At 38.6% G+C, this 25650-nt stretch overlaps 1 protein-coding gene across 2 annotated transcripts in view; it reads left to right on the top strand.

Annotated features, from left to right (window-relative positions):
* Nucleotides 1–21960, top strand: part of LOC136876303 (vesicle-associated membrane protein 4) — a 41511-nt gene extending 19551 nt beyond the window's left edge. The window contains exons 3-6 of one of the 2 annotated variants that reach the window (XM_067150136.2): nt 625–678; nt 7891–8123; nt 12181–12237; nt 21583–21960. In XM_067150136.2, coding sequence (XP_067006237.2) covers nt 625–678; nt 7891–8123; nt 12181–12237; nt 21583–21608 — 370 coding nt within the window. In that variant the 3' untranslated portion in view covers nt 21609–21960. The remainder of the gene's footprint in view (nt 1–624; nt 679–7890; nt 8124–12180; nt 12238–21582) is intronic. The other variant, XM_067150137.2, reaches the window with a different exon arrangement.
* The last annotated feature ends 3690 nt before the right edge of the window (nt 21961–25650 follow it).

The raw sequence follows: 25650 nt of genomic DNA, 5'->3' as shown, positions 1-25650 counted from the left end.
ACTTAACATCTCTTCAACATGTACTACATATACGTAACACGACCTAATACATTGAAAGTCTGTTTCGATTACAATGCGGTCTTGAAAATTCAATATACACTTTTAAAACTTCAAAGATAATGACCGTGGAGAAGGGAATTTTAACAATAGCCAAAATCCCATACCTATAGAAACGATTTCTTAGAATATAAATCCATTTTTTGAGGAGAAAAGTGCTCTACTATTACAAATTTTAGGCATGTGGACAGTTTTGCAAAATTCAGTTTTAGTTTTACTTTTTTTTTTTCAGTGTTCAGTTTTCCGCTTGTTCAGTTCTGAATTATGATTACTGTAGCTGTCAGTTATATCAGAAAACTTCCTTTTGTAGCCAAGCAGTACACAGCCTCTTGAACCTGTTATATTCCTTCAAACCTGATGGGATTTTGGTCCTGATGTGATGATGTTAGTTATTGTCTGCTGGTCCTTTGTCAATAATAGATGAATCTTTTGGTTTAGGCTTCATATTCATATGTCAAAGTTCTTGTTGCAGCCACAGCAAACTTGGTGATTTACATGTATTATTTATGTTGTTGTTTTTTGTGTAGGGTTCATACATACTGATGCTGTATTTTTTTCTTTTTTCAGTGGTCCTACTATGCAGTCAAAGGCAAATGATGCTGAGACAGACAGAATCAAACAGTAAGGAAACCACCCATTAAGTTCGAGGGATAAATAAGTAATTTTTATTAGAATTCATTGACAAGATGTTTGCATGCGTGTGAGAGATGGAATGTCCGTTCTTTATACAGGTGTATCAGAACTATACGACAAAAAAATCAGGGATGCTCTTCGTGGTAGGTTAAGAATGATGGTGCAATCAGATTGGCGGAGGAAATGTTTTTCTTGTTAGAAAATGAGGTTAAAGTACTTTGTCACTTTCGGACGCATGATTCAAATTGACGAACTTGCCGTATTTGCTATGCCAGAGAGCCAGCTGTTGTCGGTTGCTGTGTGTTAGAGGAAGGAAGGGAGGAGAACTGAGAGACAGAGATAATGCTCGGTGTAAATGTACAAATGTCTTTGTTCGTTTTGCATAATCGCTTCCCAGCCTCAGTAGGCAGTGTGCAGTTTGTTCTGCACAAATTATATACTATACAAACCCCATAGAAAGGGAAGATGAACTTGTACAAAGAATACAGGTAGCTTTCCAGGTCGTTCATGACACACCACTCATCCTGAACAGAGTTCAAAGGTCACTACTACACTAATGCAAACTGTGCATAGAAGTAGGTCCACGAAACATAAACATAATTGTCTATTCTTCTCGTATCATTTCTCAGGTACCTGGCGCATACTGAAAATTTGATCCTGACATTCCCTCTATGGTCTGAAACCACACTGGGTTTCAACCAACTTCCTCTCAACAACTGATCGCACTCTCCCTTCCACGATCCTAGTGCACACGTTGCCTGGTGTACTAATCAATGAGATACCTCCATACTTGTTGCAATCCTTTCTGTTTACTTGCTTATAGATAGGTGCAATTACTGCTTTTGCTTTTGTCCAATCAAAAGGTACCTTACTAATACTCCATGCTAATCTTATTACTCTATGAAACCATTTCATCCCTGCCTTCACACTATATTTCATCATTTTGGGTCTAATTTCATCTATTCCTGCTTCTTTATGACAGTGGAGTTTATTTACCATCCTTTCCACTTCCTGAAGCATAATTTCATCAACATTGTCCCTCTCCCCATGACCTTGGTTGTTCGGGACGTCACAAGAAATATTTCCTTTCACGTTAAGAAAATTTTCAAAATATTCCTTCCATCTGTCCCGTGACTCCCTGGGATCTATTATGAGTTCACCTGATTTACCAAAAACACTATTCATTTCCGTATTCCCTCCCTTTCTAAGAATCTTTATTACTGTCCAGAAAGGTTTCCCTGCTGCTTGGTCTAGCCTTTCCAGATTATAACTAAAATCTTCCCACGACTTCTTCTTAGATTAAAAAAATATTTGTTTTGCTCTGTTTCTTTCATCTACGTACAATTCCCTGTCTTTGTCAGTCCTTGTTTGGAGCCATTTCTGATACTCTTTCTTTTTAAGTTTACAAGCTGCGTTCACTTAATCATTCCACCAAGTAGTTTGCTTTCTTCCATCTTTACACACAGTTGTTTCTAGACATTCCCTTGCTGTTTCTACTACAGCACCCTTTTATGCCACCCATTCTCTTTCTGTATCCTGAATCTGCGTACTGCCCGTTATTTGGAACTTTTTTTTACTAACATCCATGAGCTTCTACCCAGTTTCCTTGCCCTGGAGATTTTCTGCCCGTATTCAGATTCCACTTTCTCGTAGGTCTAGAGAAACTTAGTTCACTACAGATCAGATAGTGGTCTATATCATGAAAAAATTCCTGGAAAACCTGCACATTCCTAACAGATTTTCTGAACTAAAAGTCAGTTAAGGTATAGTCTGTTATGGATCTGATGCTCCATGTGTAGTTTATGCTTGAAGAATGTATTCGTAAGTGCTAATTCTATACTAGTACAGAAGTCCAGTAAACGCTTCCCATTCCTATTAGCTTTCATATCTTCCCTACATTTAGCAATCACCCTTTTGTATCCTTCAGTTCTATTTCCAATTCTCGCATTGAAATCACCCATTAGCACTATCCTATCCTTGCTGTTGATTCTGACTACGATATCACTCAGGGCTATAATCTATCAGCTTCTTTGTCCGTATTGATAATTTATGCACACAAGTATGAAGGATGAGTTTTCCAGCTAATCAATACTTTATTTTACAAAATGTTTAGAATTATTTACATTAAAACAGTACCAGTTTCGACCTGTAAATAAGTCATCATCAGCTGTTGGAGAACCTGCTTAATAGCGATTGTACATAATAAAACATTATTAAAAACTAATTAAACAAGAATGTCTTATTCTAATATAATACTAATGTTAAGATATATACATACGGTGCAGGGCTTCATAAAACTTATCTTCTTCCTCTGCACCCTTACAAAGTGAATACACTGAGACAGTTCTTGTCCTAATTCCTCCAACTGTGAAATCTACCCACATCATTCTCTCATTTGTGTGCCTAACAGAAACTATGCTGTGTGCATTATTATTCCTGATGAACAGTCCTACCCCACACTCTGCCCTTCCCTTTGTAACACCCGTCAAGTACATTTTATAATCTCTTATCTCTTCCTCATTATCTCCCCTTACCTCAATATTATATTAACTCCTAACACATCCACTCACATCCTCTTTGCTGACTCAGCCAGTACTAATTTCTTTCTTCCATAAGCCCCATTAATATTGATAGTTCCCCTTCAAATTCCATTTCGTTCATCAATTTGTTTTCCAATGTGTCCCTTGCCTGTCAAATGGGAGTGGGACTCCATTATTCCCATAGGTCCAAGGCTTGCTTAAAACATTCTGAGCATGCTCGGTGAAACTCCTGTGAAACACATTGCTTACACATTGTCCAAGTGAGAATCTCTTCTCCAACAGGTTAGGGACAACGCTGGATTGTATAGTCCTAGCCATCTGAGCAAAGGGAAGGCCATGACTCAGAATACTTCCACGATGCCCTCTCCCATTCCGTAGCAACTGGTATCCTGACTTTCAGGACCACTTACTAGGCCACTCAGCCATTGCCCATGGTTCACGAATTAGGACGTGACTACAGTAACCCACACCATGAACATTTAAAAATATATACAAAATATGAAATTCTGGACAAGAAGCTGGGATTGATAAAATTGTTGCACTGCACCTACAGGGTGATGTGTTCAGGCAATGTGTGGAAGGTACGCAAGCACTGCCCAGGTGGCATTAGAAGCTAGGAGCCATGGATCAACAAATAATAATAAAGAACAAATGGCACTGAGGACATAGGTTGTGATTGACTGAAATGAGAACACATTTACTTACTAGTTTAAAAAGCAATTAGTAAAATGAATTAAATAAAAAGAATGTGGTTCATGTGCAGTAGTATTCCTGAGGAACAGTCCTACTCCACACTCTGCCCTTCACTTTATAATACCCGTCAAGTCAGCTGAAACAAATATTCTAAGGCCCCATTTTCTTGGCTTTTGTGGATTGTAGCACTTAAATATAATTCTTCCTTTGAAACCCACTCTCTTTTCATCTACGAATGCTTCCTTTGAAACCCACTCTATTTTCATCTACACTGATGTTACGATCTGGTTCATAAAACTCCTAAATTTACAATCCAAATATTCCACCAAGTTTCAGATTATTGCCCCTCTAATCATAACTCTCTGTGGTTGCCCTAGAGGTGGACAAACATGTAACATCGAGAATATTTTCATAAACCTCTTCTGAGGGAATGCATCTTAATAAAATGGACACTTATCTAACTAATCATTTGAAAAATAGTCTTGTAATTCAGGCTTACTGTTCATTGCCTAAAAATGCCTTGAATTCTGGAAGAGTGACATCTGTCCATGACCTCCAAATAGACTCTCACCGAGCGAGTTAGCCTTGCGGTTAGGGGTGTGCAGCTGTGAGTTTGCATTTGGGAGATAGAGGGGATCGAACCTCACTGTCGGCAGGCCTGAAGGTGGTTTTCCGTGGTTTCCCATTTTCACGCTAGGCAAATGCTGGGGCTGTATCTTAATTAAGGCCACGGCTGCTTCCTTTGATATCCCATCATTGCTGTAAGACCAGTCTGTGTTGGTGAAACGTACAGCGAATTATTTAATGTTACTGGCTTTACGTTCCACTGATTACTTTTACGGTTTTCCGAGACACTAAGGTGCTGGTATTTAACTTCACAGGAGTTCTTTTACGTGCCAGTATGTCTACCGACACGAGGCACCTTCAAATACCACCGGACGGAGCCAGGATCGAACCTGGCAAGTTGGGGTTGAAAGGCCAGCCCCTCAACTGTCTCAGCCACTCAGCCTGGCGAAACCAATTGTAACTGTGGTTGTCATCTGACCACAGTTTTGGAATGCAGTTTAAGGCAAAAAATTGCATGGCTCTCTCTTATCTATACCACCCCATTGTTCAACATGTTACAAAACCTTTTGTTGTTTATACAGCATAGCTGTGGAAAAAGCTACCTAGCTCTGTCAGAGAAGCCACTCCCTGTTAGTTTCAGGAAACAGTACCTGTAATATCCCCTCAACGACTATTTGTAGCTACAATGTAGTAAGGATTCAATTGTATACATTAATATATATTTTTTCATAGGTCAACTTATCATCGTCGTCCATCACTTCATTACTATCATTATATGTATTGGTATTCCATTAGGGTTAATCAGTAGTGGCAATTAGGAATTAGAAGTGGGAGGGACAAAACTTTATACTCGACAAAAGTACCCGAGTTTGTGGGTTACAGCACGGGGTGGGGGTACATTAAAATTGAAAAAAAAAAAAAAAAGGTTCGGAATGGTAAGTTTTGTGATGTTTTCTGAGCGAATTTTGACAGAGAGGTAGAGTCTACCAACTTAACTGCTGTAATAATAGGTTTTTTTTTTTTTACATTTTTAAAAGATTTTGATCTAATACCATAAAATAAAACTTTCACCAAAGGAACAATAATTACACATGTATTAAAATTAAATAGATATATGGTGAGGGCATGCAATTAAAAATCATTTAGTATTTGACTACACACTTAACAAATTAACAGTAACAAAATAGAACTACACATAGACACATTGATTGGCAGACTGACAAATGCACGCGGCTAGAGGGTGCATCATACCACAGTGACCATGACCGTGGCAAAAATATACCCCTACCACCCTTCCTCACAGCACATACTGTATGCTGCTGCACAAGTCTCCACTACTTGCTGTGGCACTGTACAAATCGGTTAGTCATAACAAACAACATTTTGTGCATATTTCCAATAAGTATTTTTCTTGATAATTAGAGTAATTAAAGAAAAGAATTAGCTGATAAGAAACAGGGTTTGTACCATTAAAAAAAAAAAAATCCTAGTTTCAGGCGGCAAAAATGGGATAACAATGCAATGATATTTTCTCCGCAGAGATGGGGGGGGGGGGCAACTACCCCCTCGTCCCCCGTAATTACCGCCACTGGTAATAGTTGTAATTTTTATTTCTGATTATTATTGTATATATACTGCATCTCATCTGGTGTCTGCCTCCGTAGCGTAATGGTTAGTGTTGTTAGCTGCCATCCTCGGGGACCCAGGTTCGATTCCTGGTACTGCCAAAAATTTAAGAATGGCAGGAGGGCTGGAATGTGGTTGAAATGGTACAAGCAGCTCACCTCCATTGGGGGTGTGCCTGAAAAGAACTGCACCATCTCAAGATGAGGACACGAGTTCACTGTCTCAACTGGTTAGATGGAAGAGAGGGGTAAATGACCCTTATCTTAAATGGATCCATCTCCATATGATACCTTTGTACAAAGTGTGCCCAATGACACTTGGCATTTTTCTGTTGCTGTAATAATGAGTGTCACACACCACCATCAGAAAATTAAAATGTCACAATATATTGTTACAAATAAAACTCCATTTGTTTCATTACTCTAATTTATTTCAGGATGATCCAATAAATGCATGCGCACACACACACACACACACACACACACACACACACACACACACACACACACACACACACACACACACACACACACACACACACACACACACACACACTCTCTCTCTCTCTCTCTCTCTCTCTCTCTCTCTCTCTATTCTAATCGGCTATGAATGGGCACACTTACTAATTACAAGTCTATTTACAAGTCCCTTTTCCTTATCGAACAGCAGGCGGTCCAGCCCGTTGCTATACCTGCGGACGGTTAATCCTTACTTTCACTTCGCCAAGTCCTGTCACCTCATGCAGCAGTTGTGTGTAGACCACTGGATCTGAACACAGGGCTACGGACCACTCGACACATGATAACTGTTCGTTGGTTCAACTCCACAGACGGTCCAGTAATTCACACAGTCACATGCAGTAAGCAACTGAACAGCTCAACAGAATTCAACAGCAGGATGATACTCTCAACAGCGAACAGTAACACAGGTCCATTCACGCTCACACTCACGATAGCTCCCTCGCTGACTCATGGCAATCTTCAGTCCACAGAAACACACAAACGTACAGTACTCTCAGGTAATACGCAGCCTTCCATTCTATTGTCTCTAGCCCACCTACTCACTGGATTCTCTGACACCACAACAACAGCTCCTCGTTCAGACCTCGGTGGGACACTAGCGACAGCCAATACCTCTGTCGCCGTCAGCCCAGCCACCGAACCCCACACTTTCACAGTGATTCCACCATGAAGCCCAACACTGACTCCACCACAAAGCCAAACACTGACCCTAGCTCCACCACGGAGCCCAACTTGACTGTAACTCCATCACGTAGCCCAACTCTGACCCTGAATCCAGCACCAACACTGGCTCAACCACGGAGCCCAACACTGTGAATGACTGTCTGTGGCAAGCCTCCCTTTTTATAGCTCGGGTGATTTGAGCCAGAATTTCCACGAGGTGGCTAGAGGCAGAACATTCCCGTTGAATCTCCAAGAAACTCGCAGGTAAGCTGGCCAACAAGAACAATATACGGAAAGGCTGGCCCCACCCCACAAACCGGCTGGGAGATCCCAGGTCGTCTGAGTCACTAACCCCTTTCTGGAAGTAGGTACCAAAAGGGCCTTCCATGGGGCTGGCATGAAACAATATGAATCTGAGCATTTTAATAACCGACCAATAAAAACTAACTGAAAATTTCAAATATTTTCTTCTAAACTACTACTGGTAATTTTAAATGTGAAAAGAAAACAACTATGAGGATACTGACTAGATGTTTCATTATTGACATTATTTAGATCAAATTAATGCCATGTATCTTTCTTATTTGTAGGGTTCGTGTTCAGATTGCTGAAGTCACTGAGGTTATGCGAAGTAATGTTGGCAAGATTGTGGAGAGGGGTGAGCATCTGGAGGACTTACAACATGCTTCTGACCGCCTGACAGCAGCCAGTGTAGATTTCCAGTCAGCAGCCACTCGGATGCAAAGACGAGCTTGGGCTCAGCACATGAAAATACGTGCTCTTATTGGTATAACCATCGTCCTCATTCTTTTATGCATAATTGGTAAGTAAATATAACTTGGAGCGGTTTGTGTATTAAGATTTACTGTATAAAGTCAGGATGTATACACATGTATGAAACTCTTTCTACTCTGGCATCACAGCATATACTTCATGTAACTACATGTTGTATAAGTTGAAGATCGAGCAGAATTTCTCTCATATTTTCTTAGCACCAGTAACTTGCAATGTTGTCAAAGCTACTGATGTATTGCTCTTGATGCTTGTGAAATTTATGCCCGGGTGTATCAACCTTGGTTACGACTTAACCGCGGTAAAATGGATAGTTTACCATGGTTAAGTTGAATTTCTGTTGCCTCAAGTTTGGTTTTGAAATTTGTGATGTTTTACTGTGGTTAAAAGTTAACCGATTGTGAGTGAGCGGTAAAGCAGCTAACCGAGGCTTTAAGGCCTACGTACGCTTCATAACCTCATAAGTAAGTTGTATACTATGTGCACCTAAAGTTTACAAAGCAATAAAATTAAATGTATCCTCCTAATTCAATACGAAACATAATTCCATTTTTTTTTTTTTTGCTAGGGGCTTTATGTCGCACCGACACAGATAGGTCTTATGGCAACGATGGGATAGGAAAGGCTTAGGAGTTGGAAGGAAGCGGCCGTGGCCTTAATTAAGGTACAGCCCCAGCATTTGCCTGGTGTGAAAATGGGAAACCACGGAAAACCATTTTCAGGGCTGCCGATAGTGGGATTCGAACCTACTATCTCCCAGATGCAAGCTCACAGCCGCGCGCCTCTACGCCCACGGCCAACTCGCCCGGTAATTCCATTATTAGATGGAGCAATAAAATTCAACATGTTTCGCCTCATTTGAGCCATCCTGTAATGCACCTAAAGTGTCGTGATCCAATTTAAAAGTTTACCGGTCGTGAGCGAGCGATATAAACTCACATTGTGTGCATCCAAAGTACCGTGATCTTATAGTTAAAATGAATTTGGCACTACATATCCTATATCTACAGTATCTGGAGGATGATGAACAGTGTAGAGAGAGAGAGAGAGAGAGAGAGAGAGAGAGAGAGAGAGAGACAGAGAGACTGTGGCGTCCTTGTTACAATTAATAGCTGACTAATTTAGGTTCCCAACTCATAGAAATAATCCTGTTTTGCCAAGAAGTAATCTAAGTATTGGTAAGTGAGCATTTGTTTCAAATGCACTAAAATTTGGCGCTCTTGTTCATGTTTCCTTTCCGATATTGGGAACGTAACGAAACAAAATTAATTAATCTTAGAAATAAAGGGCTGTAATGGAAGATATGATAAAAATGACTACAGTTATTCTGACAAGGAGAAATATGAATATAAAACCTTTTTTACAAGTGAAAAATAATTTAAATAATATTCGTCCTAAAAATAAGAAGACAGCGGACGGTTCCAGACAAAACGTAGACAACTGAGAACTGGATAAATTAGAGACACATGACTGTCAAACTCATCCCTGCCTTCTTAATGCTACTTTGAATTAGTTCCGAGAGGAATAATAGTGAGAAAAACAAGCATCAAGGAATCACGGTTTCGAAACCAAGGATTAGCAGTGGTGCAACAGGTTAATGACAATACCACAGTAAGAGTTTTACCACGGTTTCATAACGCCTGATATTTACTGAGAATAGTGCTCCTGGGCATTAAGATCTGATCCTTTGTGTGTTGAGTTAGGATTTTATCGTTAGTGGTTCTGCACAAGATCAAGAAGACAACCCATTTTTAAATATATTGGAACAAAAATTGGATTTCAACTCTCAAGTGATTTGCTTTTGATAATTTCTCAATGAACTGAATCTACCATGATATCTAGTATTTGCATCATAAAGCTATTAAAGCACCCATACTATCAATAATAATGCTAAGTCAAATATAGAGTGCTAGGAATGCAAAGGGGAACACATAATGAGATAAACAGAGTGACAGGTCAGTGTTGGAAGAGGAAGCAATAGAAAAAAGGAGACTGAGAAGAATTGGTGGAAGAACTGGGATTGATGAGAAGAGCATATATATTTGAAGACGTTAATGTATGAAGAAGTGGATATTGTCCTAGTCCTTTAGTGTTTTGATGTCTGTCCTTGTTTCCTTCTTTTGCTTCTTCTTCTTATGCTTGTCCTTGTGTTTGTCCTATTGTGTATTCCTTTTCCTGTTTTGTATATATGACTTGATTTGTAACTTGTTTACCCCTTTCAGTGAATTCTCTCCATTTTTGTTTGTCCTTTTGCTCCTTGTCTTCTATCACCTGCATTAATATTTTTGTTTCTTCCCTTTATCTGTTTTTATCTGGCATTCTGCTTATACTACACTTCCCACATCAAGACTGAGTATCTGTCAAGATGGCCCTTCAAGAAGTCTTGAAGAAATGCAGATGAATTGGGGTTGATGAGGAGGGATCCTATCAATTTGAGAAGAGCAGTTCATGAAGATATGGAGATTTTCCTTGTCGTTTTGTGTTTTTTGAAAAAAAATAATTAAAAATCTCCTCTCCCTATCAGACAGCTTCGCAGTTGGTCTCATGCCTCTGAGTAAACCTTGTTCTAGCCCTTATTTAAGAATGAAAATCAGTGGACTGGATGGGAATTGAACTTGGGATCTCTGGGTACTCAGTTACAGAAATTAAAGTTCCCTTGAGAGAACAGGCTTGCAAACTGTCAGTAAAGTACCATATATATGTTACAAGAAATACTGCCTAAAATATGGTTGCGTCTTATGGTCCGAAGGTTTATCATATTTAGGCACTGAGTATCCGTGATTTGCTACGTATGAAGGAATGTTTGACAACCCATAGAAATAAATGGCACCTCTGTGTCCACCAAAATGATCACCTGTGAAGCGAGGAGATGGGCGGCCGCATACAACATTGTGGATTTCGCGGGAACACCTGCTTGGGGTTACCGGTTTAGTAAGAGACAGACTATTGTTGTGCACTTGTACCAGGGTTTTGCAAAAGATACCAGCAGAATATGAATCCAAAATAGTGGAATTTCACAAAATGTGATCGATGCACAAAAACAAACTTGGTTCAAACTCAGTCATTGGTAATGTGGATGAAGTGCCTTTGATGTTACATTAGTTGGACCTATTGACAGTAAAGGAGCTAAGACCATTACAATAAACATTCGGTCATGAAACGTCACATTATGCTGTCGTGCTGTCGTGTTGTCTTGCTGTGCAGATGGTACGAAATTGGCTCCAGTAGTAATTTTAAAGACAAAAACTGTATACAAAGATAAAATTCTACAGGGAATTGTCCTTGTTCAAGAATAGGGATGAACAAACCAAAATGGAATGAAGGTGTGGTTGGAGGAAGTGGGGGCTATAAACGTATCAGTGGTCTCCTGAAAAAGAAATCTCTTCTTGTTGGACCAGTTCAAATCCCACACAATGGATACAAAAAAGCAGAGAATGAAGGAAAACAATATGCGGTCATTCCAAGGGGCCTCACAAGCCAGTAGCAGCCACTGGATGTCTCAATGAACAAACCATTCAACGTTTCTATATGTGAAGAGTGGACAAAATGGATGGCTGCACCTCATCATGATCTAATGACAGCAGGATGAATGAAGAGACCATCAGTTGGACAAGTCTCCGAATGGGTGAAGACATCATGGGAGTCGGTGAAAAAGCAAATGGTCATCAAGTCATTTAAGAAATGTGGTATAAGTATTGCCTTTGATGGTACTGAAGACGATATATTGTTTGAAGAATCAGAAAGTGAAAGTAAAATTTCTGAAAACTGTGTTTGAGTGATGAATGAGAGTGAGAATTGTGAGTGCCTACCTACTTGTGAATTATAACAGTGATAGTGTTGCACTACCTACCATTCATTTGTATCGGTATACAAATTAATTTTTCTGTAAAATTTTGTTGGAAAATGCAGCAAAATTACATTTTTCCTTAAATTTTCATCAAAATATCAGCGTGTGTCATATGGTATGCAGCATCTTATGATCTAAAAAATACAGGAATTAGCAGAGATACTTTTTCTAAGACAAATGGGCAAAAAATGTAGTCACCTTGGGACTCTAACCTCTCTAACACTTATTTTCTGCTTTCCAGATGTCTATGATAACCATTGGCTGATTCCAGAGAATTGTCAACCCAAGAAGGAAAAAAGTAAAGTTTAAAATAAAACTCAACAATTGGTTTTTATGATGGATAAAACATTAAATTTTATTAATTTTATGATACATATTCATTTATTGATGTCTTTCAATTTTTAATTGTGTGGTTAATTGAACCTTTATGTGCAGTCTAAATTCATTTGATATTTCTCAGTGTTTTAGGAATACTGTTTATTGTGATGAAAAGGTATCAAAATAATTATGGTAAATGTTAATTCTAATGTTCTTTCTCTTCATAGTGAAGTACTTATTTAGGTTATTAACAGTTTATATAAGGTATAATAAGGCGGCGTTTTTTATTGCTGCAGGCCGTGTAAACACACGACAAAAGAGGTATAACATTTTCTGTAGACGAAAAGTGTGTGGCTCAGTTTTAATAAAATTTGGTATGCAAAGCCAATATTGTACACCCTTTCAAACTGCTATATCATTCGTTTAAAATTTCAAATGAATTCATATGAAGCTGATAGTAAAATACGTCGCGTGTTTACGACGTTCTCGCGAGTGGACGGCCGGGGAGTTCCCTGTCGCATGGAGCCATGTGTACAGGAATGCTGGAGACGAAATTGAGTGGTACCAGTGGCAAAGTGATGATGAAAATCACGTATCTCTAATTCAAGAATCTGGCACAGTTCAAGAGTTTATTGATAAACTAGTAAAATCGTGTCCCTTGTTTATGAAACACACATTTATTAAAAGAATGCAAAGCAAAATGTTTGAAGTGCAGAAAAAACAAACGACTGAAAATTCAATGGTTTTGCAAGTGGATTTCGGGGAGAATTTCACTATTCTTCCACAAGATGAATCAGAGTTGTTATTGGCATCACCGACAAATTACGATATTTACTGCTGTTGCGTGGTTTGCGGGAGGAAATCATGCTTCATATGCGATTATGTCTGACCATATGGAGCTTGACAAATATGCCACACACTCATTTTTAAGCAGAGTATTAACAGACATCAAGGAAAAACGACCAGAAATCACAAGAGTGTTTATCTTCTTGGACGGGGCGGCGAGCCAGTTCAATCAAAGGTTCATGTTTGTGAACCTAACGTTTTTTAAGGAAACTTTTGGAATCAATGTAACTTAGGAATTTTTTTTGCGCGTGGTCACGGGAAAGGTGCTGTTGACGGTGTTGGCGGAACACTAAAACATAATTTGACTGTTGCTCTATGTGCAGTACCAGGAACACATGATATTCACTATGTGGGGAGCCATTAAAAAAATACATAGTTCAGGCAAGAAAATATTATTATTCAGAAACAACTAACACACGCTCTCTACATCCAGACTGCAAGATCAAAACAGATGACAAAAATCCACCCCGTGATACGACTTTTGAAGTGGGAGACTTCGTCCTTGGAAAATACAGCGGGAAGAAACATTCCAAATATTATGTTAGTAACATAACTGAAAGTGATGGTGATGATTATTTTGTAATTTTCGCAAGTGCAACGATGAAGCTAAACTGTTTTGTGAACCACCGACGAAACACGAGTACTTTTTAAATGAAAGTGAAATTGAAAGAAAATTACCGGTGCCTGGTTTTACTCGTGGGAAATGGTATTTTGATGAGTCTATACCAGAAGCAGAATGAACATAAATTGTTTTTTTTTTTTTCATTTTATATTTTTTTCTGATCAAGCTTTCCATTCAAACTGTAGGCTACGTACTGGTAAGCGTTGGAACGTCCAAATATTTTTAAATATTTTAGTTCATTTTACTTTCACTGTTATGAGTGTTAAATAAATGTGTGAAAATTCATAAAAACACTTTACTTAAGCCACATGTCTGTACCAGTATCTGTAGTTATATATTATTATTATTATTATTATTATTATTATTATTATTATTATTGGGAGGAAGGAAGTTTGTAGTTTTACGTAACCAATAATCACACTATCATAAGTGACGGAACCTCATATTTTACATGAAATCCAAACCACTGGACGTGACTTTCACGTCAAAAATCACTGATGCATTGACCGGGACTCGAATCCAGTCCGTCTTGATGGTTGAAAGCAGTTTGACCACTGCGCCATCACACCCCTTATTTATTATTACTTGCTGAGATATTAAATATACATTTTATCATTCAGTGATCGTATTTGATGCTGAGTTAAAGATTTATTAGTCCCTCATGCACGTCGCCATAGCGCAGATTCACGTGTGTAATCCCGTGACGCTGACAAGTAAACACGCGACGATCGCTTTTAAATATATTACGCAACTTACAGTACACATTGTTTTTTCACAAAATGTACATTTGTACTTCTTGTAAACAATATATTAACATTACTTATAAAAGTTACCACAATTCACGGAATTTTAGAAAAAACGTAAAGGTATGCGAAGTTAAAAGTCCGTCCCATGTAAACGCCGATCGCTACATTTAAAAGTTTATAAGATCGCACACATCAGGTTTATAACAATGAAATTTGTGGGGGGCTATTAAGTATCATCTAGATGTTATTATGCGTAAATCTCAATTTGTTTAGGTGGTAAGTTTCATATATATGTTAAATGTACAAATGTAAACACGCGACGCCTGGAATTGGCCCATTATAAGGCAACCATCCAGCTCCATGTCTAAATGGTTCGTATGCTGGCCTTTGGTTCAAGGGGTCGTGTTCAATTCCCGGCCGATTCGAGGATTTTGACCTCATTGATTAATTCCAATGGTTCGGAGGCTGGGTGTGTGTATGCAGTCTTCAGCATTAGAATTCATCATAGGTAGGGAGGGCCCCATCCTCAGATGCGCAGGCCGATTATGAGGCGTCCTCTCGGAAGACCTGCACTAGGTCTTTCCGGAGGCCTCACGCCATTAATAATAATAATGATAATACTAATAATAATAGTAATAAAAAGAAGAAGAAGGTAACCAACACACAACTGGAACACACCAAGCTTGTTGATTTTGAATGTCTTCGATAATAGTTCGGTTCCTAGTCCCCAGGACAATCACATTTTCAGCTTTTTCATATTACAGTACAATCACAGATGCTTTTAGAGAAGCTAGATATCTCTCTCTCTCTTTCTTTCTCTCTATATATACATACATACTGTATATATATGACTCGGTTTGTCACTTATTAACCTCTTTCAATTACTTCTACCCCTTGTGATCCTTTTCTCCTTTTGTGTATGTTCTTTGCTCCTCTCTCTGTCTGACAACTTCTCAGTTCGTCTCACACGACTGAGTGAACCTTGTTCCAGCCCTTTAATGGCTTAACCTTGATATATTGCAAAGGGCCAAGTTGAACTTATATGTTCAGATTTACTTTTGGAACATTCCTTGAGCTGAGCAAGTTGGCCATGCGGTTAGGGTCGCATAGCTGTGAATTTGCATTCAGAAGATGGTGGGTTTGAAATCCACTGTCGGCAGCCCTGGAGATGGTTTTCTGTGGTTTCTCATTTTCACACCAGGCAAATGATGAGGCTGTACCTTAAGGCCACATCCGCTACCTTCCTAGTCCTATCACTTTCCCATCCTTGCATCACCGAAAACCTTTGATGCATTGGTGCGATTTTAAACTACTAGCAAACAAAAAATTAGTTCTTGTGAACAGATAAAATATTTTGAGGTGAAGTACTAATAATCTTGTATGGCTATTACTAGCCTACTGCAGCCTTTGTGAGCAGACGCTCTGATAAGGGTGGGCAGCAGCTCTTGTGTATTGCAAGGTTTGAGTTAGAATGGTGGAAGTAATATTGTGTTTGGTGTGTGAGTTTGAGAATGTTGGGGATAGCATAAATACCCAATCCCTGAGCTAGGCAAAGTAACTTTTCACAATTAACTTTTTTTTTTAAACTTCACAAAATACAAATATAATTAAGGATGAGTTCTAGTAGAACTGAAGTGTGTAATATCCTGTTTTCACATATTCCAGCATGCAAAGGAATTCCACATTTTATGCAAAACTATGTAGACTCACTAATAGTTTTGTTTTTCTTACACATACAGTACATACTACACTTTCTTGTGGAATTTCTTTTCACAAGGTGTTGATGGGAAAACTTTGCAACAAATGTTTCTTCCTCTTCCCATTCAGATGACATGCGAGGTCCTATACTGTAGCTCAGTGGGTTTTTGTACCATTGTTATTGTGTAAAGTGAAACTGATGTAGATATAGCATGCGGTTGCAACATCTGAAGTTGATTGAGTTCTTCTTCCTGCAGCAGGTTCCTCACAATGTGTTTTAGGAATGTAAGTCAATTTTCCCACTGGGTTGGATTTTTTAGAAAAAATGGACTAGATAAAAATAGCCTTCTGAGGCCGGTTCACTGTCTTTCTTGTACAGGGGTACGTATATAGATTTATTGTATTCATGAATGCAGTCGGATTTGAATTTCGCTTTGTTGTGTTTGTTTCTTACTTGCATCATGAATGCGAAATGAAAGGTTGACAGCATGTTGATTGTTCTTTTGTCCATCCACAATAACTTCAATACCTCTTCTTCCCTAATGAAAATCTTCAGTTTTTCCTGTCGTTGTTTCCGGTCAGCTGGAATTCCTCTTGTTATCTAATTATTCCACAGGTACGTTTTCCTTTCCTGTAATATTTTTGAGAACTTCACTCTGATTTAATAGTTATCCATGTACACCTGGTAATCCAAATCAAGAAAAGAAGAGATCAAACACAATATTTTCCTGTGTCATAATTTGAATGTACTGCTGCTATCTGATTTCACAAAACATTCTAACCGCTATACCATATTTTATTATCTTGTCTGGATTGCAGACCTGAAATCCGAGTCTCCTCCCTCCATGCCAACATTCTTTCATCAAGAGTCAATACCTTTTTGGGGGTATACACAGTTGTAAATTTGTTGAATTGTTGCAGTAAAGCAAGAATGGCTTGAAAATATTTCTTGACATTCACAGTCAGCCAGTACTGTCAGTGAATGATGTGGCTTCTTGAAGTCTGCAACTCAGATAAGTGTTTAGTAATCTTCTCAACATTATTGTTGAGAAAATCAGCTTCTGGAACACAGGATTCTCAGTCCAATACCCTGGCTTGTCTTTCGAATGGGACATGATAGTGGGTGCCAGATAAGAGAACATTCCATTCTTGAATTTATGTGGACATATAACATTCCTCAAACGATGGTGTCACATGTGTATCCAGAATACCTCATGGAAGGCATTACCACCTACAGTGAGCAGTGCAGTGGCCAACTACAGATGCTTAATGATCACGGTTAGCAGCGTGTGGCTGGAATTGTCCATGGTAACAGACAAGCCACACTGGTTCAAATCACATCCACATTCAATGCAGGAGGTACCAGACGCGTATCCAGCAGATAAGCACAGTGTTCTTTCATGTCAGGGGGATTTGGAAGCAGGAAGACCTACCAGAGTGCCCTTGTTAACACCACGATACCAGGTACAGTGTCTCACCTGTGTGTTGTGTGTGTGTGTGTGTGTATGTGTGCCACTGCTAATTGGACCTTGGAGGACTAGTGACATGTAGCTTGATCCGATGAATCACTGTTCCAGTTGTTTCGAGCTGATGGTAGAGTTAGGATATGGCTGGATCTGCTGATTCACCTCTGCAGGCTCTTGACCAGTGACTACTGTGTTCAACTACTTGGTGACCACTTGCAGTCCTTCATGGACTTCACGTACCCCTATAACAATGAGAGATTCCAGCGGGATAATGCAGTGTGTCATCAGCCCAATTTGTTCAGAATTGGTTCGAGGAGTGTTCTGGAGAGTTTCAACGACTGCTCTAGCCATCTTGTTCACCTGATATGATCCCTGTTGAGCATTTATGGACGTAGTGGTGAAGTCCATTTATACCCAAAACACTGCACCTGTAAATACCAGGAAGTTGTGCGCAGAAATCCGAATAGCTTGGGTCAGAATCTCTCCATTTGTGGAATCAGTACCACGACGAGGCGTTGCACTTGGCCGAGCTAAGGAGCTAGAGGAAGGTCTACGCGATACTATATCCCTGTCCCCCGACTTTTGGCATACCAGTGTATTTATGCTGTTGTTAGTTAAATATAGCACATGGAAGCCAAAAATATGGAGAGTTGTATTTGGACTCTTTGTTCAACAGTAGTAATGTCACCATTTTCATTTCTTACATAAAAGTTTATTTTTGGACTCATTTTCATTATCTGAAGGAATTGGGTCATCCTCTGAATCCTCATTAAACAATCTACTATTGATTTCTTCCATAGACAGCTCTGAATGATTTAACTCCTCTATGGGAGGCAAGCGCAGGCTATTCTTAGAGGAGTTAACTTCTCCACAGCAGTGAACATGTTAATTGTCGTGATCCCCTTCATCATGGCCTATTAATATTGGATATCATATTTCCCTCGTGGTGTGCGTTACTGTAGTCACGTCCTACTTCGTGAACCATGTACAAGAGCTGAGTGGCGTAGCAAGTGGTCCTGAGAGTCATGATACCAGTTACTATGAGTAAGTGTGTGTGCATCTCAGGCATATTCTGAGTCATGACCCTCCCTGTGCTCAAGGAGCTAGGACTGTGCAATTTACTAGTGGTCCCTAACTCATTAAAGGAGAAATTCTTAGTGGAATTAACTGTTAGTAAGATACATCATACTTCACAGAAAATTTACTGAGCAGACCGGGAAACATTAAGCAAGCCTCAGACTTACTGGAGCGATGGATCCCACTTCATTTGACAAGCCAGGGACTCCTTGGAAACATCTTGGTGAATGAAATGGAGTTTGATGGGGGAGCTGTCAGTATTAAGAGGGCTTAAGAAAGAAAGAAAGAAAGAAAATGAGAGAAAGGAAGGAATTAAACTGGCTGAGTCAGCAAAGAGTATGTGTCTGGATGTGTTAGGACTTAATGATGTTCGAGTTAGGGGAGATGCCGAGGAAGATATTGGAGATTATAAAATTTTCTTTACAGGTGTGAAATGCGTAGCATCGAGTGTGGGGTAAGATTGTTTATCAGGAGCACCATTGCATGCAATATGGTTTCTATTAGGCACGTTAATGAATAATGTGGGTAGATCTGCATTGCCTGCTTCCTACAGCAGGTCTCTGCTTGTTCCCTGCCTACTCCTTTGTTACATAGCCTGCCTGCTTCTTCCAGATTGTTCTACATCAGACATTGGAGATTTACTTCTTTGCCTGATGTCCTAAGTGAACATTTAAGACATCATATCATGACAAGAAGATCAAAACCACAAATTTTGCTATTATATGTAATTAAATGTTGTTATTATTCCTGCAACATTGTCTTTGTCTGTTATACATATGTTTCAATTATCACATAATCTGTTTAATTTATTTGACTGAAGATGGTCACTAAGTGGCTGAAACTAGTCCCAAGACTTACGTAATAGCATTTATCAATTTATTCTTATAATTGCACTTCAATACGGAACAAAATTGAAATTTATAGCTTATAATTTCTTACCACCTTTAAATGTACATACCTGTTTTCACATTCCTCAACAATTGCTTTAAACCCATCTCACAGTCTATTTACATTTAGGGATGTGGACATATACAAAACAAAGGCCGGTGTCAGGGAACAAAACATACAATGGCATTGATGGTTATGAATTTCATGTTTTTGGTCCGTATTGAACAAGTTAACCAACATCTTTAAGAAACAAGGCGTTAAAATAGCCTTCAAAACCAACAATAAGAACATGAATGTTTTATACAATACTTCACACATCAACAAGACCAGCAGTTTTTTAAAATCAGGAGTTTATAGGATCAAATGTACCACCTGTAAAAAAACCTACATCGGGCAAACCGGGAGAAACTTCATTATCAGATACCACGAGCACACTAACGCAATAAAATACAACAAGTTTTCAGCCATCGGCCAACACATGCAAGATTATAACCGTAATTTCACCAATATTGAACAAGACATGGACATCCTCGTATTAGCAAACAAGGGCCCTTTACTGAACATAATGGAAAATTACTACATACACCTAGACCAATACTTTAATGCCAGTCACAATCTCAATGAAATCTCAGAGAAAACCAACATACTCTTTGATCTATTTATCACTTTCCTCAGAAACAATAATGCAGCCAACCTAAACTCAATCCTAAATTTAATCAAAGGTACTTTTCCAAGACAATTACACTTTCTCCCGCACCCTTCAGCCCCACCTTAAGCCCTCTTCCTAAGCCATATTTCATTTCAATACAAGAACTTACTGATTTCCATGATTATAATTTTTACAACACCCCATTTATACTTTATTCTTTGTTAAAAACCTCTTAGTATGTGTATTCCTTGTATTATTAACTATTACCATAACATCTCATTTCACTTGTTATTCTTTAAAATAATATTGTCTTAGGATTTCGCCACAAATGATCTTTGCTCCAATACGGCTGATGATGACCCCTAGATGGGTCGAAACTAGTACCGTATAATTTTGTAATTTTGTGAATATATTGTAGTATTGAAAAGGTGGAAACATTTACGTTATTATTATTATTACTTATATATTATACAATGGCATACCACACCATCCCCGTCCCGTGCATGGTGAACAAGCGGAAAGCTTGCTCGTAGCACAAACAATGTGCAAGCCAGAGTAAAGCATATTTGATCACTTGGTATGAGCTTGTTACTTAACATGTTTCTGCAGTTGAGAATCTTCCCATCTCTTCCAGGTCAACAAGTTATATTATGCTGTATGTTGTTTTAAAATACAGGAAGTACAGTAAAATACATACTGGTATGAGAAATTTTCCATTTCACTCCATGAGACTATAATAATTAATGGAAAGTTTGAACACTCGTTTCAAGTGTTTATCCTATTATGCATTCCTTCCATGCCTCTCTCTCTCTCCCTCTCTGATCTGACACTTGTTCGTTCCTTTCCATTGCGTGCATTGACCTGTTGGGATCCTTTTCTCCTGTGTTCGTCTTGGTGTTCCTAGTGTTTTATCAGTTAGCTATTCATATCCGTTTTATGTCTCTTACCTTTTTCTGTAATTACCTGGCTTCCTCCTTATCCTACACTTCCCACATCAGGACTGTAGACCTGTCAAGATGGCCCCTCACTGAGCGTTGATGCTTGCCATCCTGATGAAGCTGAGAAACAGAAGCACGCTCATTAGGAGCTGAGAAAAAAAGGATGTTGAAGACGTGGAAATGATGAGGAAAGAGCACATCTATCTGAAGACGACAGTGCTTCAAGATGAGGAGGCTGTCCTTGCCTTTCGTGTTTTCATGTTTGTCATTTCTGTCATTCCCTCTGTGCACACTGACCTTTAGTTGTATATATTCTATTATGTGTTCCTTTACATGTACCTGATCCTATAAATATGTTCAACATAAAGGTGATAAATTTGTTTTCTTTATTCTAGTGCCAATAATTGTCCACTATTCATGATACATCATAGCATCATGAGTAACATCCAGATTATAGAAGAACAGGAGGAGGAAGCAAGTGCCTGCAGTGTGTGTTGTTGCTAATTCATCTATTTATACAAGATTGCTTATAGGGGGTCACATTAATGATCTCCTCTATATGAACTCAATTGATGTTAACTGTGATATACATTAATCATTGAAGCTTTTGTCAAAGGTAAAGTTAAGTTTTTAATGGAAGACTATTGTGTATTTTTGTACAAGTATTAGAATAGTGGATGGAATATGGATATCTTGCAATGTGATGAATAAGTTGTTATTCCAGTCAGTTATTTGTAGCATTATTAGATGATTACAGAGTTTGTTGTTTTATTTTTCTGTGTGTTTGTTTATTCTATTTTACCGTTGGATTATAGTTCATGCTCAGGGTTGACTTTCTGATTATTCTTCACAAGCTGAAATGCTGCCCAACTTATTACTTTCATATGCTATTTATTTAATTGAACTTGGTTTAAATAACGTATGTTGCACTAATAGCTCCAGAAAGTTCCTAAAATTGATTTATTTCTCATAAATAGCTTGCATCTATTTGCACTACATTTTATTCAGCCTGGTTCCTATAGGCAAAGTTAAGAACCATTCTTGAGAATACTTGTCAATGCTTCTTTTAGTTATCAGTGTGCTATTTGAACAGAGTAACTATGAAGTAAGGGACAAATGTTTGATAGGGAATAAAAACAATTACGGTAGTTTCTGTTCAAGAAAATTTGCCACATGGACAATTTGTCTCAAGTTTCTTATAGTTGACAAAATGTCACATTTATGATATGTCACCTTTTACATCTGGTCGTTCTTTTTTTGGTATAATTTAAACTCACACAATTCCATTGTAATGCATTGTTATACTGTTGTGTTTTCTAGGAGAGTAATGTAGAAAATTTGGAAACAGAATAAAATTTACAGTTTGTCACAACTTCTCATGGTGGAAAGAAAGTTATATACAGTACAATCCCTATTTAGTGATTTTATAGGGACCGGAATTTTTTAACCTTAAGTCAAGATTTCAGTAGAAATCAAACTTTTTCCAGAAATCTTTGCATGTATTGACAAATTGCATCAACACACATTATTTACACAATGACAACAATAAAACGAGGACATACCTGCCTTACACACTATACTGTAATTACAGCTATTTCTGCAACACTAATACAGTAGTCAAAGATCATAGATTCCCAGCACACTACAAAATCATAATGCCCACAACATATTTATACAATGTACAACAATATATTGAGTTACTTTGCCTGTATACAGTACATATGTACATAAATGTCAGTGTCTCATTTTTAGCACTGTTGGATTTTACATTCAGAATGTCCATTTCCAATTGGTTTACTCGGTCCATAACAGAGTTGTCCACTTTAAATGCTGTAACAAACCTCCTAACAATGTCTATGCTGGCAACACCTTCACTGAATGATGGTGGTTGAATTTCTTCATCCCTATCATCAGCATCATTGTTGTTATCTTCATCATTCTGCGTTACTTTCTCTTTGCAAATTTCTTAAACATCCCGGATGCCTGTAGTGATGACATCATCATCACAACCCACAAATTCGTTGAAAGTGATGGGTACATTACTAGATACCTGCACCCAGTCGTGCATGTCCACTCCTGCTATACTCTTCAGGCTTTGTCGTCGGTACACATTTAATCAAATCCAGCCTTAGGAAAGCAATTTGAGATGGTTTCCTCAGTAACCATCTTCCAAGCTCCTGTGAGCATATGCATTGCTTGGAGGATGTTCATTTTTAGAACTTTCATTTCTGTTCATGACCCCACCACCAAAGCCGGTTTATGGGTACAGCTTCATCCATCAAGTTAATTCCTAAATTAACCTTTATCTCCTCATTCCGAGTACCCTCCTGCCATTGTTCTCACCTATTTGTACCAGCAATCATTTTTGCTACTTTCATGTCTGTTACTTCTAACTTATGAATAAGATATCCTGAGTCCACTCAGCTTTCGCTCCTGTAAAGCAAAGTTGGTCTGAAAACAAACCGATGTAAAGATAGTTTTGTCTGGGAGCTGACATCCAAAGTCCATTCTCGTCTGCCCATTTTGAAATGGCATTGAGTGCATTCTGGATGTTGTCTCTCCTGGTAGAGGCCAGAACCATGTCGGCATACTTAAAGAGAGGTGTACTGTTGGCTATCTCTCTTATATTGTTGGGGATGTCGGAGGTCATAACATTGAATATTAGAGGACTGATCGGGTCACCTTGCAATATGCCATTAGTTTGTGAGAATGAATCATTAATTGTAATTGTGTTATGCGCTAGGATGTTTCTCACTATTGTCAGGAGCGGGTGGGATTCACCGAGAATTTGTTTGAGTTTTGTTATAAGGATTTCTCTGTCGAGTAAGTCGAAGGCCTTTGTACAGTCTATGAAAATGCAGTATAGCTCTTTCTCTTGGGATGTCTTATATCTTCTTCTATGTCCCCCATTAAGTTGGTCAGTGTATGAACTGTACTATGTCCTTTACGGAATCCAAATTGTACTTCCGGTATAAAGCGGTCTATTTCTTGTGTGATTCTGTTGGTGATGGTTTTTGTGAGCATCTTCAGCATGTTGCTTTCTAGGACTATTCCACTGTTGGAATTCAGGTCATCGATATTGCCTTTGTAAAGAATTTTCATTGTCGAGTTTCTCCAGTTGTTGGGAATGTTTCCCATTTCGATGCATTTGTTTAATAGCAACGTCCAGGTCTCGACTAGAATGTTTGCTGATTGCTTGATGTATTCATTGAATATTTTGTCTGGTCCTTCCGCTTTTCTGTTTTTCGTTGTATTAATTACACACTCTATTTCTTCATATGTAATGGCTTGCAAGTCTGTATTATTTCCCTTATTTGTTGAGGTCTCGAAGGCTTGTAAATCACCTGTGGTGTTGAGGATCTTTGAAAAGTGTTGTTCCCACCTGGACATGTGTATGACATTTGCATATTGTGTTTTTCTCCGTCTGAGTGCTACGTATGGGTCTTTCGTAGCATTATCCGCTGTTCTTCTCGCTTCTGGGTATTGCTGAAGATCAGGAGGTCTAGTTTTGTTTTGCAATCTGTAGGAGGTTCAGTGTGAATTTTTTCTCCCTATAGCATTGAGCATTGAACCAGGGTTTTGCTTTCCTCTCTCTTTGTGGGATGGCTGCTTCGATTATTACCTTCTCAAGTGTTTTTGCTATGTTGTCGAGTTCGTTGTCTTCAAGTTGTTGTTTTATTATAGAAATGTGGGCTTCTGATGGTTGCAGTGCTTTCATGTCTAGCTTCCTTGTGAGCCTACATTGGTCTTCCAATTTCTTCTGCTTGCTGTATGTTCGTAGTGATACCGTTATGGAAACGGGGCAATGCTTCAGGAGTGGAATGATGGTTGAGGGAAAAGTGCCACACCTTGCTTGCTACGGGTTCGACATGTATAAGCACTCGGTCACCCAGTGTTCCTAAGCCTGTTCCTCAGTGGTAAATTCAAAATGCTCCACAGTGTTAAATTACTGTAATTCAATTGGACCATGATCTGATACAGTTCAGTATATAATAAATCCTTCCAGTTTCAGTGAATGTATCTACTTTTGATTCTGGGAGCTTAGTCAGCTTTATCATTTGGAGCCTTTATGGCAGCATCTTTTTGATGTAGAATACCTTGTATGTAGTCTTTTCTCTACTAACAGTCCCCATTCCACCATTTTCTCTAACAGTGAGTTGCAGCAAACAGAACAACAGATGAACATACAACATTCAAAATAGCTTATAATTATACACTTATATCATCCTAAAAACATTTGACCCCTTCATTTTGTGGCCACTCTGTATTTCCAGTGACTTCTTTAAAACTTGCTATAGTTTATACCAATCTTTAACTTGTACTTCTATCATTATTGTTTCACTGTGGTCTTCTTCAAACTTTATGAAAATCCTAAGGACATTTGTGTTGTAAATAAAAATGTCTATGGCTTACATATTACTGTAATAATGGCATATGGCTGTGGAAAGACCTGGTGCAGGTCT

The sequence above is a fragment of the Anabrus simplex genome, chromosome 6 (genome assembly GCF_040414725.1).
Source record: "Anabrus simplex isolate iqAnaSimp1 chromosome 6, ASM4041472v1, whole genome shotgun sequence".
In the NCBI taxonomy this organism is placed as follows: Eukaryota; Metazoa; Arthropoda; class Insecta; order Orthoptera; family Tettigoniidae; genus Anabrus; species Anabrus simplex.
This window is presented reverse-complemented; position numbering and strand designations above follow the sequence as displayed.